The sequence below is a fragment of the Hakea prostrata genome, chromosome 3 (genome assembly GCF_041222555.1).
Source record: "Hakea prostrata isolate BN-2017 chromosome 3, UWA_Hpros_2, whole genome shotgun sequence".
Taxonomy (NCBI): Eukaryota; Viridiplantae; Streptophyta; class Magnoliopsida; order Proteales; family Proteaceae; genus Hakea; species Hakea prostrata.
This window is the reverse complement of record NC_142602.1, coordinates 15753712-15770935: the sequence shown is the minus strand read 5'-3', so window position 1 is coordinate 15770935 and position 17224 is coordinate 15753712. Positions and strand designations below refer to the sequence as shown.

General features: G+C 37.1%; 2 protein-coding genes across 3 annotated transcripts in view; one reads left to right on the top strand and one right to left on the bottom strand.

The window, feature by feature from the left end:
• The window catches only part of TIC40 (hydroxyproline-rich glycoprotein family protein), a 45913-nt gene extending 41856 nt beyond the window's left edge, over positions 1 to 4057 (bottom strand). For both annotated transcript variants that reach the window (XM_089149418.1, XM_089149419.1), the window contains exons 1-2: positions 3694 to 4057; positions 22 to 136 (exon numbers count right to left, since the gene is read on the bottom strand). In XM_089149418.1, the coding sequence (XP_089005544.1) occupies positions 22 to 136; positions 3694 to 3898 (320 nt within the window). In that variant the 5' untranslated portion in view covers positions 3899 to 4057. The remainder of the gene's footprint in view (positions 1 to 21; positions 137 to 3693) is intronic.
• Positions 4058 to 10227: 6170 nt separating this feature from the next.
• BIGYIN (Tetratricopeptide repeat (TPR)-like superfamily protein) lies at positions 10228 to 17092 on the top strand. The gene is made up of 5 exons (XM_089149417.1): positions 10228 to 10471; positions 14711 to 14846; positions 14999 to 15120; positions 16636 to 16699; positions 16787 to 17092. The coding sequence occupies exons 1-5, from the start codon at positions 10379 to 10381 to the stop codon at positions 16870 to 16872; spliced, it is 501 nt and encodes a 166-aa protein (XP_089005543.1). The 5' UTR covers positions 10228 to 10378; the 3' UTR covers positions 16873 to 17092.
• Positions 17093 to 17224: the final 132 nt, after the last annotated feature.

Here is a 17224-nt window from a genome sequence, read left to right as displayed (position 1 = left end):
ATAACTAGAGCAAAAACTTACAAAGAAGATGATGAAGGTGGCACAGAAAGCTGAGGATTGACACCAACTGAAGATGATGTTCCACTGCTGCTTGAAGAAATGCTTGCAAAAGCGTCCACACCAAGTCTCTCCGAAACTGGAGAATAACTTTTTGTATGAAATGGCACACAAGCAGAAAAACAATTATATGTGCAATGTGTGTGCAACCCATGCAACGCACTTGTGCAAATCAAAAAACATTGGGGTAGCCTCTAAGGACTTGCAGTGCACATGATCCTCTTCACAGAAAAGTCACTAATAAGTGATCCTTAGGAAAACATAGTTTCCAATTGAAGATGATGTAGCCTCAAGTGAATGAGGGCCAGTTCTTCCATGAATATCAAAACCAACCTTAGCTTGAGGTCAAACCAGGGTTTAAATGGTTTTTGGCCAGAACTGGTTCAGGAATTAGTTTAGGGCCAAACTGAATTATAAATCAGGTCTGACTTATGAGATTGGGAGCCTGCTTCTGAATATTTCAGGTACCTGAAAACTAGACTGTCTCCTCTTTGATTTCTGAAATTAGGGTCAGATGATAACACCCATCTTCAGATTACAGCTTGTAAGGGCTAGGGTTATAGAGTAAGGGTTAAGAGTATTAGGGCTCTAGAAGGGAAAATTTGGTAGTTATGGAACTAGGGTTTAGGATAGGGTTGGGAATTTAGGGTAGCAAAGGAACTAGGGTTTATGGGGGAGGGGGGGGGAATAGATGAGCTGAAAGGGGTAGGGTCTGCAAAACAAAAATTTAAACAGTCGAAGGGGAATGGAATAAGTTTAGACTTGTTAAATCAATTTCTGTCAAGATGTCTACATTTTTCAAAAACGAAATGAAATTCCAATTATTTCGGAAAAGCGTCAAATTTCGACCAAAATTTCGAAGCTTTCGACCGAAATTTCGACCGTTTCAATATTCCAACTTGATTTTCCTTAGTTTTTCTTGATTTCTATCCCATTTTCACCTAATTTCCACAACTCTTTTGCTCATTTTTTTGCCTCCAAACACCTCCTAAGCCACAACAACTACAAAGGAAACTCCGGCAACAATAGAATGTGAAGCATGAGCCATACCCAACAGTTCCGAACTTCCCCTTTTTTTATTTTTGTTTTGTTAATGCCTTAAATGATCTTGTATTGCCTTGAAATTAATATATGTTTAGCCTAGGACTATGATCTATGATTGTGTTTTGTTAAACTTATCTTTTTATTATTTGCTACCATTTTTTCATTTTCTTATTTAATAATTATTTTCTAAAATTATGTATTTTTATTTTATGTATATATGATAAATAGGCTTCAACTTAATATATGTGAGACACCATCACTTGATCTAGTCGGTCATTTTATTTTGTTGACTTGTTGTATATGTAACCATTCTACCAAACAATTCATGTATGTTGATGATTCTATGACTGTATGCAATACGGTTTGCACTTGTCGAAACCAGCCATTTGTTAGTATACTTGATACTTGAATGATAAATTTTCAATGATTTTGTTTTTTTTTTTTTTTTTTTCTTTTTTTTGTGGTGCAAAATACTAGTTTCATTGTGTTTAATATGCTTGAAATAGGTAGTACGCAAGAATCTAAATCATTTTGAGTCCATATGAGGCCCGAAATTGAAGTTCCAATTTCCAGAAAAAAAGGTCCAGTTTCGACCGAAATTTTGGCCTTTTGCAAAGTCAAAATTCATGTTTCGGTCGAATTGTCTTCGTTGACCCTAGGTTGCTTATTTGATCACATGGAGATCCCTAACCACTGATGTGAAGCTCAACTAACACGTTGCTCCTAGGCAGCAACACTCACTTTATTAGTTGTATTCTGAAATATGTAATCTATTACATGCTCAAGGCTTTCTAGTGAAATTAGGACTTAAAAACTGACTTTTCTAGTTGTACTCAACATATTATCCAAATTCAAATAGGATTCTTGTAACTAAAAGCTTAACGGACTCTTTATCATATCCTAGACTGACTCAAACATTTCTTAAACTAAAACCCAAACATAAAAAGACTGTTCTGCCCTTATAACTTAAGTTGGGCAGAATTTACATAACTAGACCAATTGAACTAAAATTTTCTGACTTGACCTAAAAGCTAAACTTATGGGCCCGTAGAGTACGCCGGTGACCGCATAAACCTACTAAACAAAGGCCCAACACCCATATCTATTACCCCTAAGTTGGTTTCAAGGGAAGTTGGCCAATTTGGTGCCAAACCATCAGAAAAATAATAAAATAGCTATTCATGTAGCTTCCTTGCTTAGTTAATAATTTATTAGGTTTGGCTTTTGACTGATAGAAGCTAAAATTAGATGCTGAAGTATAAATTCTGATAAGCAGGTTTTGTATCTGAATTATAAATTCTTATAAGCAGGTTTTGTATCTCTTCCATATAAAATCATTCAGTCAAAATAGGTTACCTGAGATAGAGTTCAAGTCAGGACCATGGGTTATTATGTCAAATTATCTATATATTTTGCATAAATAAAAGCTGAAAGAACTAAATTTAATTGAAGGTTGAGGGGAATTCTAGGCCATGGACGGTAGTTTGAGCTTCCTTCTTACATGAAGAAAAAGCATCTTTTACGCTATGTATGTGTAATCCACTATAGTCTGGCACGGTATTCTATCAAGCAATTGTTGTTTTCATCTATCAAAGTCAACCAGTTGACACTATGATTCCATTACAGACTGAGATTCCAGTTGAGTTTGTTCACGGAGTTTCAATAAGAATGGTAATCAAAATGCATGGGAGCTTCAAGATTTCCTAAATCTCCATTACTTTAAAGTTGCAGACTAGAGTTTTCAACAATTGTGGCAGCTGCAGGAGCAGCGCAGCCAGCTCAAGCCTCGAAACTTGTCAAATCATCACCATTATTCCTATTTTACTCTGGATAATAAAAGCTTGTCCATCAGCCCGGAATTAGGTGCAATTTTTACTTTAACTCAGTCAACTCTTCAAGAAGACCAAGATCCTGTAAATTAAGCCTTTTGATAAAGATAAACTCAATTCAGTACGACAGTCAGCATCATGTCTCAGATTTCATAGGATTTTCTCTTGGGCAGCTTACACAAATATTTAATATAACTTCATTCTTGTTGTTCATTTAAATAAACAACCACTGAAGTTGCTAAATCTATAATTGCTCCCAAAAAAGTAAGCTCACTTCATGCATCACAAAATCAGAAAGCAGACCAATTCAAAACGAAACTCGGTGCACCCCCTCCAAAACCAAAACCCTACGGATACACCCTCTACTCTTCACACCGTCAGTTGCCTGTTAGCCATTAAACTGAGTTCAACATTTTATCCTCACTCATTAAAAGAATTAGAAAACCATTATCAATGTCTAAGACCCTTTTTCATTCTCAACCATTATGAACTCGTTTAATTCCTGGAAATGACATCTGACTCATCTCGATAATATCAACCAAACATGGAAAATAATAGAACAATCACATTGTTTCACATAACATCGAATCTTGAATGTACTTTCCAGCAATACTCGGTAGAACTCGAGATGGGTCCATTCTGAATCATCTCGATTTGCATACAATTTATATTTAAATTCAGATAGAAGCCATTTATCGACAAAGACAATGAATAAACTAGACCAGATCAATCATATATCCAGAGATGTTGAGAGAAGAGGTACCAATTTTGGGAAGTCTTCGGGTTGAGCCATCAAAACTGCCCTGATTGAGAGCTGAGACAACATTTCTGGTTTTGGGTTGGCCTTCTCTTCTATTCTTTCTCGATGGATGGGGGAGGGCGAAGAAGCGTTTGTTCGAAAAACCACTGGGATTTGGAGAAGAGCCTAATAAGAGATAATTTGAGGGAGACAGGGAGAGACTTTCCATGTTTTGTTAAAGACAGAAGAGCAAACGACGTGAGCAAACGAAAGAGGAAGATCTATCGCGCCACAAAAGTGTTTTTCAGCATTTGTTGCTCTTTTCGAGGCTTAAAAGGCAGGCGTAGTAGTCGCTTGAGCAACAGAGACGAGTCACGAGTGCAATATTTCTTCGTCTCGTCAAAAACCCTTCATATTTTAGTTTAATGTTTAATTTTCTGCGAAAAACACCATTAATCTCATTTAATTTTTTATTATTAATTCTCAATATTACCTTCTTTTTTTTTTTTTTATCAAAAAGAGGGGAATTCTCAATATTACCTTAGGGCCTGTTTGGTTACATGAATTCAGAGATTTGAATTTGAGAATTATACCCGTTTGGTTGTAAAAATCTCTAGATTCATGAAATCTAAAGATTCACCTTTTTACACTAAAAACATTAATCTGTAGATTTATGGGTAAGGGGTGAAATCCAGAGATTTTAAAAAAGCTATACATTTGCACATTCACAAAAATCACGTCGATCAAATAGTTTTTTAGGATGAATCCACAGATTTCATTCCACAACCAAACATCTAATTTTATAAATTATAACTCCATAGATTTGAAATCTCCAGACTCATGTAACCAAACAGGCCCTTACATCATAATTTTAATAACACTATCGATGAACCATATCTTCTCTTAGAGACAATTTACAATTGGGTGAGAAAGAAATCACATATGTCAAATGAAGATGAAGAAACAAGGTTTCATTCAAGCTTATTATTGTTTATTTTTTTCTTTTCCTATAAGTTTAACTTGCTTACAATATCATTTAAGTGTGATTTCCTAATAGTAAAGGGGTGTCATTGTTATATTTTCATCCTATAAAGGAGTTTGACTGATAATATTAAATAATTCAAGAGGTGACATTAAGTTTAGTAGGTAACTCAGGTAGCACTGTAAAAAAAAATTTGTATTTTTCCTTTGATCCAATTCATTTGTTTTTGGCAAGCTATATTTCATTGTTGATACCCTATCTATAAAGTCATACTATAATTTACCATCAAAAAATAAATAATTTTTTATGTATGAGTGATTCGTGGCAATCCACTCCGTTGATTGAGGACATTTTGTGGCCATGAAACTACAAGTTGTCTCTTGCATACTCCTTGATGAATCAATTCTCATAAAATTAGGGTTTCCTTTTTTTCTTTATTTTTGGGTAACCCAGTCTTCTATTCAAAACAAGACGAAGAGGAAGATGAACGTGCCTCAATCAACAACTTAGTGGTTCAGACCCGAAACCGAAAGGGTCTTCCTAGCTAAGAGATCTACTATAGTGTTAGATCTCCTATGAATATAATAAGGGATACAACATTCTAATTTTTGAGAAAACAAAAAAAAAAAAGGACATCCTCAATAAGCAGCTCCAAGCTTGATGACGGTTTTAACTCTCCCTTGATGTACTTCAGTATTTGTTTGCAATCTGATTCAATAAGAATTGAGTCCAACCCACATGCCAAATGCATCTAGTAGCTATTTCTGAATGCTACCACCTCTCCTTCTGTTGAATTAAAATTACTTGGATACGATGATGCCCACAAGGGTTTCCCCTCATTGTCTCAAATAATTATTCCTACACCTCCTTTTTTCTTTGACTTCTCAATCCAAGATGCCTCAATATTTACTTTCACTATGTTGTCTGAAGGAGGTTTTCAACTAATCTATTGTTCTTCCTCTTCTTGGCCAATAGTACTAGAAGCCGATTTTCCATGTTTCTGGAACATCCAATATTCATTGACTACTATAGTTGTTGCCTCAGTTACCTATTGTGGTTTCCAAATTCTTTCTCCTTTCCATATCCACCATGCTATATAGGAACTCAAGCTTTTCAATCTTCCAACTTGTAAATTATCCACTTTCTTGAATTCCTTCAAAGTATATATCATTGAACTAAGGAGATGCAATTATCCTATGAGACCTTCCACTATAGGGGGCTGCCAAACCACACTTTCTTCGCAAATGGATAGTGGAGCAATACATGAATGGTTGATTCCTTTTGCTAGCCGCATTCACCACATATTGGTCCAACCTTTACTCTGCAACAATTCAAGTTGGCTCCCGTAGCAATAGAATCATTACATGCCCTCCAAAAAAAATTATTAACATTGGGTAAGTAAAGTATTGACTTTCATATTCATTCCAATGTTCACCTTCCATCTCTTCCCAATTATAAATTCTTGATGATGAGGATTTATTCAATCTTCCCACGCTCTTTGCTTAACCTAAATTTTGTAGGCATCCTTAACGAAACACTTTCCTGATTTGCTTCCTCCCCACACAAGTGCATATGTTGAGGGAAGCAAAGGCCATTTTACACAAAGCCAATTGTATGCTTAAAATGGCCTTTTCTTCTTTCAAGGTAAACCACCTTGAAATTTCTTAGCTTCTCCACATCTGAGAGTGTTGACATATAAGATCCTCCACTTCATAAATCCCATAATTATATAGGTTCTTCGATTTAATCTTGAAATTTCTTAATCCCATGACCCAAGGATACTTCCAAGCATCTATTTGATCTCTAATACCTAATTTTCCAAATCAATCACTTTTCCATGCCTGGGTTTTTCTAGCACCTCCCCTCCTTCCAAGCCATTTTGCATGACTTTTCCATGCCTATGATGTGAGTTAACAATCCGGGGGGGTTGAGGTTGCAACCGGACAACCCCCCGCGGGGGGGGGGTTGATTCCCAAGTTTTGCTTCAAGGAATGCACCCACTACCAAGGGTTCTTCGCACCACAACCCTCCAAGATAAAGCAACCTCCAACTAAAAGGTAGTTCTTCCCTAATAACTTAGACAAATTCAAGGAGCCCAGTGTCTCAATTGCCCTTGTTGAAAACAACCGGGAGATCTCCAAGCCATTTTGATTACCCACGCCCCCCACTCTGGTAATGGCCATGTGGTCATGAGTTGAAGAGAAGAGGTCAAGAGTTAGAATTTGAGTAATCCACCATTCAATAGACCCACACGAGAGACTGCAGGACCCATTCATGATCGCCTTTAAGCCACCAATAGAGGCCCAACCAGTGGGGCCTCTTTTACTCATGGTGCCTCATTACCACCCTTACCTCATGGGTCCCACACACAAACAAAATAATTAAATAAAAGACATCCAAAAAAATTAAAAAAAAAAAAAAAAAAAATATAGATTTAAAAAAAAAAATAAAATGGGGGTTTTAAAATATTAATTCTCTTCTGGTGGTTTGTTGGGGGACATAAACGGCAGACAAATATACAATTACCTTTTATGTAGTATCACCCAAAAGAATCTTGCAGCGCTAACCTTGACTTTGTTGTGCATAGATTTGGGATTTTAAAATGAGAGTAACATAGTTAGTTGAAGGTAATGCCACCGCCTTGAGTAGGACTTCTCTACTGGCATGATTCAATAATTTATTTGTCCACCCTTGAAATTTGATCTTTAGTTTATCACTTAATGAGTGAATGAGATCTACCTTATAAACTCCAAACTCAGTTGATAATTTAAGGTATTTTGAAGGGCCTTCCATGTAGGACACCTTGAGAATTTTTAGAAAACCACATTTTCACCATTTGCAAAGTGTTTGGGCTGAAGCATAAGCATGATTTTGTATAATTGATAGCTTGTCCAAATGCTCCGCAATACTTATGCACACTTTCCTTTCATGAATAGACACTCTTCAATCTTGCCTCTGAGAAAAGTACACAATCATCTGCAAACATCAAACGTGTCAGTGGGGTAGTTCTCCTTCTTTTTTATAATGCCTTTGATCTCCTATGCTCTCTCCCCTTTATCAATTATGTTGGTGGGACATTGTGAGCATATTACAACCAAAGCAAGAGGGAGGGGATCTCCTTGTCTGAGACCTCTCTCAGGTGTCACAAAAAACTTTTCTGATCCATTGATAATAAATGAATTTTACACATATGATGAAATATTCAATATCATATTAACACATTTCAAACCAAAAAGCCAAGTCGGGATAAGATGGCTGCAAATACCTCAATTCCATTCTATTATATGCTCTCTTCATATTAAGTTGAATAGCCAAAATATCTTCTTTCTTTTCATCAAGCCCAAACTTCTAACTTCCTAACTTCTCTTTTATCTTTTCCACCTTATAAAATTTGACCATGATCTCCATAAGAAATAGCACATTTGATAAGGTCCACACATGTTGAAAACAATTGTTATAAAATTGATAGAACCTAAAATGGATGAAACACCAGATAGACAAGGACTATAAATTGCTAAATCAATTGCTCCTTCATAATGGCTGGTAATACCACTTAAGGGTTGATAGAGTGTCCACCCAGTGTGGCTACCGACTTCTACTAAGGTTGGGCTTAATAGGAGCAAGAGACTTGGTGGCAACAACCAAAATGAAACATTATTTGATTATGGAAATGCCATGTTAGGTGCACCTACCAGAATCGGAACAGAACAATTACCAGATCCACCTATCATGCCATTTTTTAGAGAGACTTCTTAGTGCCCAAATTGTAGAGGGGCTCCCCATACCTCTGCAATTCCACGATACGAGAATTATGGCAACCCGTGTTGCTGGTCTCCACCTTGCACCACGAGGCATGCTGATAAAAAATGCTCCTCTTCATATTCCAATTTAGCCTGTTGTTGTTCCCTCTCAGCCAATTCACATTTCCTCTTCTTGTGTGAAGGATTCTAGTCGGTCGCCCCCCCAAGGATGCAACCAAGCATGCTTGATTTCAAACTCCTCTCAAATCCAATCACTTGGGGGGGGGGGGAGGTTGGGACTTCAATGGGATACTAGTATTGTCTCGAAAACACATTTAAATCACCACAATTAATTATAAATAAAAAAAAAACCCCAAATTGGTTATCAGAGAGTCATCTATAGGGATCTTAGATAGGTTCATGGGTGAAATGAGACCAATAAACATTCAAAGAAGTTGGAAAACACAAAGGGGGACTTAAGAAAGTATTCAACTCTAACCAACTACTTTAACTACCTCCATTATTGCAACTTCTCAATATAAATGCTTAAAAAGAAAGGTTACAAAGAGGATTTTATAGGTTTTCCTATCTCAACATGCAATTATCCTTGTATTTCATGATTCGACACCACCAAATCAGCAAGAATCCTTCAAATCATCAAGGTCTCCTTCTCTTCCACGTTCTCATCCTCCCTATAGCATAAACAATTAATTTATGAGGTGAAAGAACCATAAAATAGGATTTTAAAGACAAAATTACCCCTATTCTAGGTTGGGGGCGATTGATCAAACCATGCAACCGACCCTCTAACTTCTTCCTACGAAGGCCGATTTCGACGGGCTTCGGAGGGTAGAAACATCTAAATATTTTCCAATCAATGATATAATTTACATTTGCATTTGAGTCTCTTCTAGCATTGATTTTCATGCATGCCAAAATCTTTTTTTTATGCATTTTGGAATGACTTTCTCTCTTTTCTTGAACTCAATTAGGGTGGACGGGTCTTCTTCTCATTTATCTAACTCCATAGGTTCATTTTTTAACTTTCGAGCTCAACTTGAATTCCAAAGTTGCCTTCTACTAGAACTTCGGGTTCGTGGACCTGAAACGATGGATTATCAGCTTAAGATTTTAGGGGATTTCATAAGAAATATGCTAAATTGATAATTACCCCTTTATATGTGGTTAGATAAAATGATAAATATATCCCCAATACCTTCAATAGACACCCATGAAACTCTACTATTCGCATGCTCTTGTCGCTTAATCTTTTTATCTCGAGTCCATCTCCCATGCTTGTTCAAAGCTTGTCTCATATTGGCGTTGCTTTCAATAGCTATGGGTAGAAGAAGAAAAATGGAGGGCCTTGTAGTCGCTCATGCAAGCTGTGAACTTGTTTTTCTCTAGGGTTTTCTTGGATGAAATTTTTTCTAGCTTTTTGGGGGCATTAAGGTTCTGTCACAACGGTTCAGATTATATTTTTGAAAATTTAAAATGAAAAGAAAATTGATTAAACAGAAAAGATTAACAGACCGTAGTACTATGTAATTTTAAATGACATTTCAAAATGTCCATGTCAATTTGGCATACATTTGGGGGTAATTGTCAATCTCATCACACATCCTAGGGCTTCTATGAAAATTTCCCAATATAAAGTGGTTGTCCCTCTTATGTAAAGACAGCGGTTTCCAAAACCACAGTTGCAAAAGACCGTTCAGTCCCGGGCAAATCGAAAATTCTCAAGTTCGGACCTCACTAGTCATTCGCCAACCTAATAATCCTTAACCTGCAAGAAAGTGTATTTTACCAAAAAACCTGAAAGCGAGTAAGTCTTTTTCGGTTTTAAAATTTATAGAAGGTTTTTGGCTTTTTGCAAACCAGGTCTCCATATTTCTCAGCCATCCAAAACCTGTGAAATTCGAGTTTCTTCTCTGTATCGGGAACCAAATCGAAAAAGCGGTTCTTCATCCCTACTCCAGTGGTAACCATGGATGCTAAGATCGGGAAATTCTTCGATTCTGTTGGTGCTTTCTTCAGTGGCGGAGATCAGATCCCTTGGTGTGATCGAGACATTATCGCTGTAAGTTATGTTTTATTGAATTGAATAAGTGTTCTTCCCATTTTCGTATATTCATCAATCTTTTTCGTGCTCAGGAGTGAGGACGAGTTAAATTGTCTCATCTAACTCAGGGTTTTCGCGGTTCTATCTATGCGCCTTTTTCTTTATTTTATTCGTTTTATTAAGTTTGATTTATGGTCGGAGTTAGAGGTGATCCCGAAATGATTGCATGAATGATTATTATCTGTCTGTACAAGATAAGTTGTAATTTCAACCACCAAAAGGATTCAATTATGTTGGGTGTCGTCGTGTTTCTTGTTCTCATATCGACAGCAACGTGTATGAATAATGGAATCATACCACATGAGTTTTTAATCCATTTAATGGTTATCAGGAATTGCTGTATTAGATTTTCTGCTTCATATCAACAAAAAGCCAGCATACAGAGATAGATGGATCATTAGACATTAATATTTGTATAGAGTCGATGGCTTTAGTGGAGAGTTATCTTTTCCTTTGGCTGCTTCCTGTGCAAGGAAATTTCAATGTCAGAATTGGAAACTAAGTCATATAGTATTGTCATGCGGCAGATTTGGTATATGAGACTATCAGTGATGTTTAGTGAGTCTTGACAATACTAATGTCTTTGTTTGGTTGGTCTTACAGGTCTAGGTATATGTTTAATTCTTCTACAGGTCTAGGTATATGTTTAATTCTTCTACAGGTCTAGATTGTAGTGCTAATTTTTGTATATGGCGGTGGATCCATATTCACTTTCAATGGGAGAAATATTGACTTTTACTCTTTTAGGCTGAACAAATCATGTACATAATCACAACACTCCCTGCTCCACAGCTGGCACCACCATGAGCATTCAGTATTTGAGTGAATGTGTGCTAACCCAATGCAAGCATTCATCACATTCAATATCCTGGCTATCAAAGTTAATGTGGATGTCTGATTCATGATTGCAGAATTTCTGATGGTCATTTTATTTTGAGTGCTTATTGAAATTGAAGGTCTTAGGTTTGAAAGTGGCTAGTCAATTCTTATACATGTCTCAAAAGGGAGGAAGCTTTTTCTCTTATTGTCTTATTTGCAACGGACATGCTAATCTATTTTAATTTATACATAGGGTGATCCAGTGCCTTCTTCTGGAGTTTTGTGCACTGAAAGGTGCATTGGGTTCTCTAATGGTGCAGCCAGTATGTATGCCCATTAAGAAATGGGCAACTGTTTCTTTGGGCATGGAAAAGACTGATGGCATAGCTATCATGGCAACTAGGAAATCTAAGGTGTTGGAACAGTCGCTGGGACATATCCCGCCATTTATTACCATGTAACATGGAAACGATAGTTTTCATATATTGTGCTTCTACGTAGAGTCATATCTGCAGTAAGAAATAATTATGGTAGGAATGACTGGGTAGGATATCATTCAGAATATTAAAGAGGAAAAAACAAAAATAGCATAATCTTGTGAAGTGTCAACTAGGTGTGTACTCTCTTTGGACCCAAGAAAGAGTCTGGCCGCCTAGGTGATGCTTTGCATCTATTACTGATGGCATGTTTGTACCATCTCATTACTCTATTTCTTTTCCAAAAGCCACCTTCTAGGAGAAGTGGTTGATACAAATTTCTATTAATCTTAATGCAATTGAGTTATTTTGATTGTTTTCAACTACTGAGTGACATGACAAAGCTTTTTGTTATTCTATTCCTCTCAAAGCCTCATCCATTCCTACCTTATAGGTTGTGCTCATCAAAGTCTGATGGCACTCATAAAATTTTGCTATCACCTTTTATATTTGATTAGGACAACTGCCCAAGGACAAATTAATAGGTATATTTCCCTATGCTATTGTTCTGCGAATGAATAATTAATGTGAGCCAAAATTTGGCCCCTAGCCGGAACCTGGAGTGGGCCCCCAAGGCCACTTCAAAGTGGTGCTCATAGGGCTGGCCGAACCGTCTTAGAGGGGTAGTTGGGTCAAATCCTGCACTAATTAGTTACTAATTTTAAATTTTAAATTTTAGAATTTTCCTTTTATTTTATAGGACTCTTGATCAGTTAGTAATCTAGTTTGAGTTAAAGATAAGTTCTTGAGTCTTTGGGGTTCTTCCTTAAAGATAGACCCTTATCAGTCTTCTTTTACAAGAAGAGTTCCTTTAGTGTTTAAGCCTTAGGGGGAATTTATTTTCAAGGAAATTCTATCAGACCTTTAATTTATTATTTGGAGGGTTGAGATCAATTGAGATAGACCCACTTAGGTCTAGAGTCTTTTTGTAGGCTATAAAGAAGTCTATTCTTTCTTTTTAAGTTTCTCAAGTCTGATTATTTGAACAAGAATGTTTGAGTTGAGGACCGTGGTTCCTGTTCCTGTTAAAGGGGGCCACAGCAGATTTAAAATAAGCTTCTTCATCAAAGATCAGCAACAAACTCTGTCTAGACCTCTTCTTCCAGAAATTCCAGCAAGGTTAAAGTAAGTAAACAACTGTCAGCCCCCACTTCTTTGCTCCCTTACCATTGCAGGCCATCCACCCCCCTCTTTTTTCTCCTTCCATCACAGCATTCCCAGACCCCTTCCCCATCTCCCCAAGCCCCCGCAAGATCCCCCCAACCTACCCAGTTCTGTGCAACTCCTGAACCCCCTACCCCTTGCTGCCTCACCTTGGCACCAGCTTCCCTAGGCCCCCACGACTTCCCTAACCCCCTCCTCTTCTAACCCTCTCAGCCTCCTCTCTGTTCCCTCTTCCTTGTGGCAATCCAGAAACAGAAAATCAGAAAAAGAAAAGAAAGAAGAAAGAAAAGAAAAGAAAGAAAAAGAAAAGAAAAGAAAGAAAAAGTGAAGAAAGAAAGAAAAAGAAAAGAGAAAGGAAGAACTAGAAGAAGTCCTCTTCCCAAGACCCATTCTCAAATCCAATTCCATTTTGAAACCCTAAATTTCCCAGATTCCACAACCCATAACATCCCAAATTCATCCTGGCCCTTCCCATACCCTACTGCTGGTGTCCTTGGCGTCTTTGACACATCCCATATTGATAGCCTATTATCAAACAAACCATCCCATCATAGGTTTCCTTAAAACCCTACCATTCCCATATTTACTTGTTGACCAAATTCTTCAACCCAAATTTAACCATAAAATCCATCGGATTGCTGGAGGATTCTGGGGCAAACCCTTAATTTTGGGGAATCATCAAAGAAATCCTAACCCTAAAATTGGGTTTTACATAAAAAAAAATAAAAATACAGTATGTTGAATTATTACTAGCATCATTCTTGCTTTCCTTATGAGTATTTTTGGGTGTTAGGATAATATGCTCTACTGCTCAGAATCATCTTTGTCATACCTCCAAGTTGTTCAACATTGCAATTTATTTTGGCAGGAAGTCAAGTAGTCTAACTAGGAAGCTTTGATATACAAATTATATAGACAATACTCATCACCTGAACTATCGTTGAAGCATTTCAGGAGACATCGGAAGCATGTGTTTGATCCAAAACAAGTACAGAGAAGCGCCATTAGGATCATTTTGTGGCAAGTAGCCAAGTAGTTCCTGCCTTCAAAACCCTTCTTCTTGTATCCGCAATCACTAAATGCCACGCTTTGCATGATTCACAAAATATCAGTTTTATATGAAGAATGATAAAATAAACTGGCACAAAAAATTGGCAGGGTGCCTGTGCAAAATGGAAAATTTACACCCACAGTTCCTGTTCATTTGACCAGGAAACTAACAAATTGCACCCCAAATGGTTTTCCCATAATTTGAAGATTCGGCATGTGAAGACTTCGGATGTCTGTCTCAGAAAGCAGGTATTGGTGGAAATCTTCAACCAATAAAAAATCATGGTCAATTAGATTAAAAAAAGTAATAATGCATATAATTTTTGAGTCTGAGTCTGAAATAGTTAAAGAGTAAGTTATGGAGTGAAACTGAGTCCATCAACATAACTGCTAAGTTTATGCTCAGACATGAAATTCAACTTCAAAACATCTGTTACACCACGTAGTGTAACCCTCATAGTTGAGCATGTGAAATTGTGCTTTAAAGTATTTCCGTCAAGTATCTCCTATTGTCTACAGGTCTAGCACTTTCAGCTCTTCCAACTGTTAGCTGTATCTTTTGAATATGCCTGCTTTTCATTTCCATCTCTTTGGCAAATATTGAAGGTCATAGAACATGTATCCTAGATATGTTATGTATTGTTGTTATCCCATCTACTTATATCATATGATTTTGATGCATATTTAGGGTTGTGAAAGAGAAATTGCAGATGCCAATGGTGTCTCAAAAGAGCAAATGAATGAGAGCATCATGCGGTTATCATGGGCTCTTGTACACTCAAAACAACCAGAGGATGTGCAGCGTGGAATTGCCATGCTTGAAGGTGGAACTTGTCAATCCATTTATTTTTCCTTTTTGTTATATCCATCAGCTTCTTATATTACAAAGTTGAAAATTAACCTGCAGTTCCCTTCTTGGTTCTGTCATCATTTTGCAACTGTCATCTATATGTTACCTATTAACTTTCTGTTGCAGCTTCTGTGGCTAGTTCTACTGTTCCTCTGGAGAAGAGAGAGAAGATTTATCTTCTTGCTGTTGGATATTACAGAAGTGGTGACTATTCAAGGAGCAGGCAGCTTATTGAACAATGCCTGGAGGTTTGGTCTTTGTTTCTTTCACTGATTTTATGAATAATTTCAAATAAATTCAGTACTCAGAAGAGGCAGCTCCAATATCTATGATCTGGCACTCTTGAACATTCAAATGAAATAATTTAGTACCCAGAAGAGGTTGTCCAGTATCTTTGATCTGGCAACATGAACCTTCAAGTGGGGTATTTGACATTGTAACATGGTTGGGATCATTCTCGGATGAGTTGGGACTTTGGTTTTTTTTTGTTTTTTGGGGTGGGAGGGGTTTGTTATTGTAGAGCTTCTTCTCAAAACTCCAAAAGATAAAAAAGGTTGAAATTCCCCTATTCATTGTGTTCTCTTTTGCAATTTTTTCTTTTTGCACCCATCCATCTTCAGGTCCTTATTTTCTGATCATGAGTTACAAGGCAGGTTATGGCCCCCCAGACCGTTTGCTTGGGGTCCTGCGAGCCATAACCAAGTTGCTTCCTCCCTGAAATACCTAAACCACAACCTCATGTTAGTTTATGAGCAGCTAGTATTGATTGATTATTTTCCTGTGGTTGTCGTTAACAAGAGCTTTAGACAAGCCAGCCTGTTGACGGCAATCTGTAAGAGGTTGTTTATGCCCAATTATGTTACTTCATAATCCAAAACTCAGTACTGCATCCTTTGGTTTTCTTTTCTCATAGTAGGAATTGTTTTATCTTTCAGAGATAGCTGACTCACTTTGTTGACAAAGCTAGTAGGTCATTGTATGTATCTTCTCCCAAGAAGCATCTTTCAGGATCTTAACCATGTTTGAGATTTTGCTTATTTTCTGACCTTTTAGAGGTATAGTTTCTAGTCTGCAACTAGTCCTGATTTTCATCTGTCTGTCAATATGCAATGCTAGTTTTGTCAGCACCAAATCAATGTGGGACTTGGATGTTCAGCTTCCTTTTTAGATTCGTACTATGGTCTCTTAAATTTGATCAGCATTGATGTGTGTCTCTGTCTGTGTGTGTGTGTGTGTTTTTTTGGGGGGGGGGGGGTTTGTTTTGGGTGTTCTTTAAAAATTAACTCAAGTTAACTTCTTGTGACAAAATGTGTTAGGTCAGTCACAAGTAAAACCCATTTCACGTTTTCCTCCTTGATATTATATTCTGTGTTGGGTATGAATGTGACAGTCCTTCCATATTTGGTTGCATGTCAGAAGATTGGTGGACTATCATTTGCCATCTTACTTGTATTTTGTTTTTGTCAAAATGCTTTTTATTTCCTTTGGTTTCTGGCCGTGGTACAGTAACCTGGAAACCTGGCGCAAGACAGTTTGCATTGCACACCACCGCCATTAACTGATCATGATATCATGGGACCTTTGGCGTCTGAACCTCATAGTTCATATCGATTCACTCTTCCATAACCGACGCATTTTCTGGTTTATGTCATACTGCTTTATATTTTCTGGCATAAACCTCATACTTCATATTACTTTACATATTGGCTCAGTCTTCCATAATCAATACATTACCAGTACTTCATATTGCATCTTTTCTGTAGATTGCACCGGACTGGAGGCAGGCATTGACTCTGAAGAAAGCAGTCGAAGATCGTATTGCTAAAGGTAAATAAATGTTGGTTTAATTGCAAAATTATTGACTTCTTGATAGCATAAGTTGAAGTATGTCCCAACATTTGGGTGCAACTGCAGATGGTGTGATTGGCATAGGCATTGCAGCAACTGCCGTTGGACTTGTGGCTGGTGGCCTCGCTGCTGTGTTGGCTCGTAAGAAGTGAGAGAACCCCTAATCAAAATATGTACAAAAGCACTTGGAACACCAACGCATTGCATGATGCAACTTACTTTTGTTCAATCTTGATGTTTGTGGTAGTTTTTTTTCTAATACCTTAAGGTGTAGTCTGAATGAAACTTGGCCTGAATATTGAATTTTGCTCTAGTTTTTCCTATACATTTCCATGTCGCTTATTTTATTTTTCATTTTTTTAAAAAAAGAATTTAAAAAGAAGTTTTGTTTCAGTTTTCTGAGTGGTTCTTTATGCCTACTTGGCTGATCTATATTTGGTTACTAGATTTTCTTTTCTTCAATTAGATGCAGAGAGACATGCAGATCGTTATAGTTTACAGAGT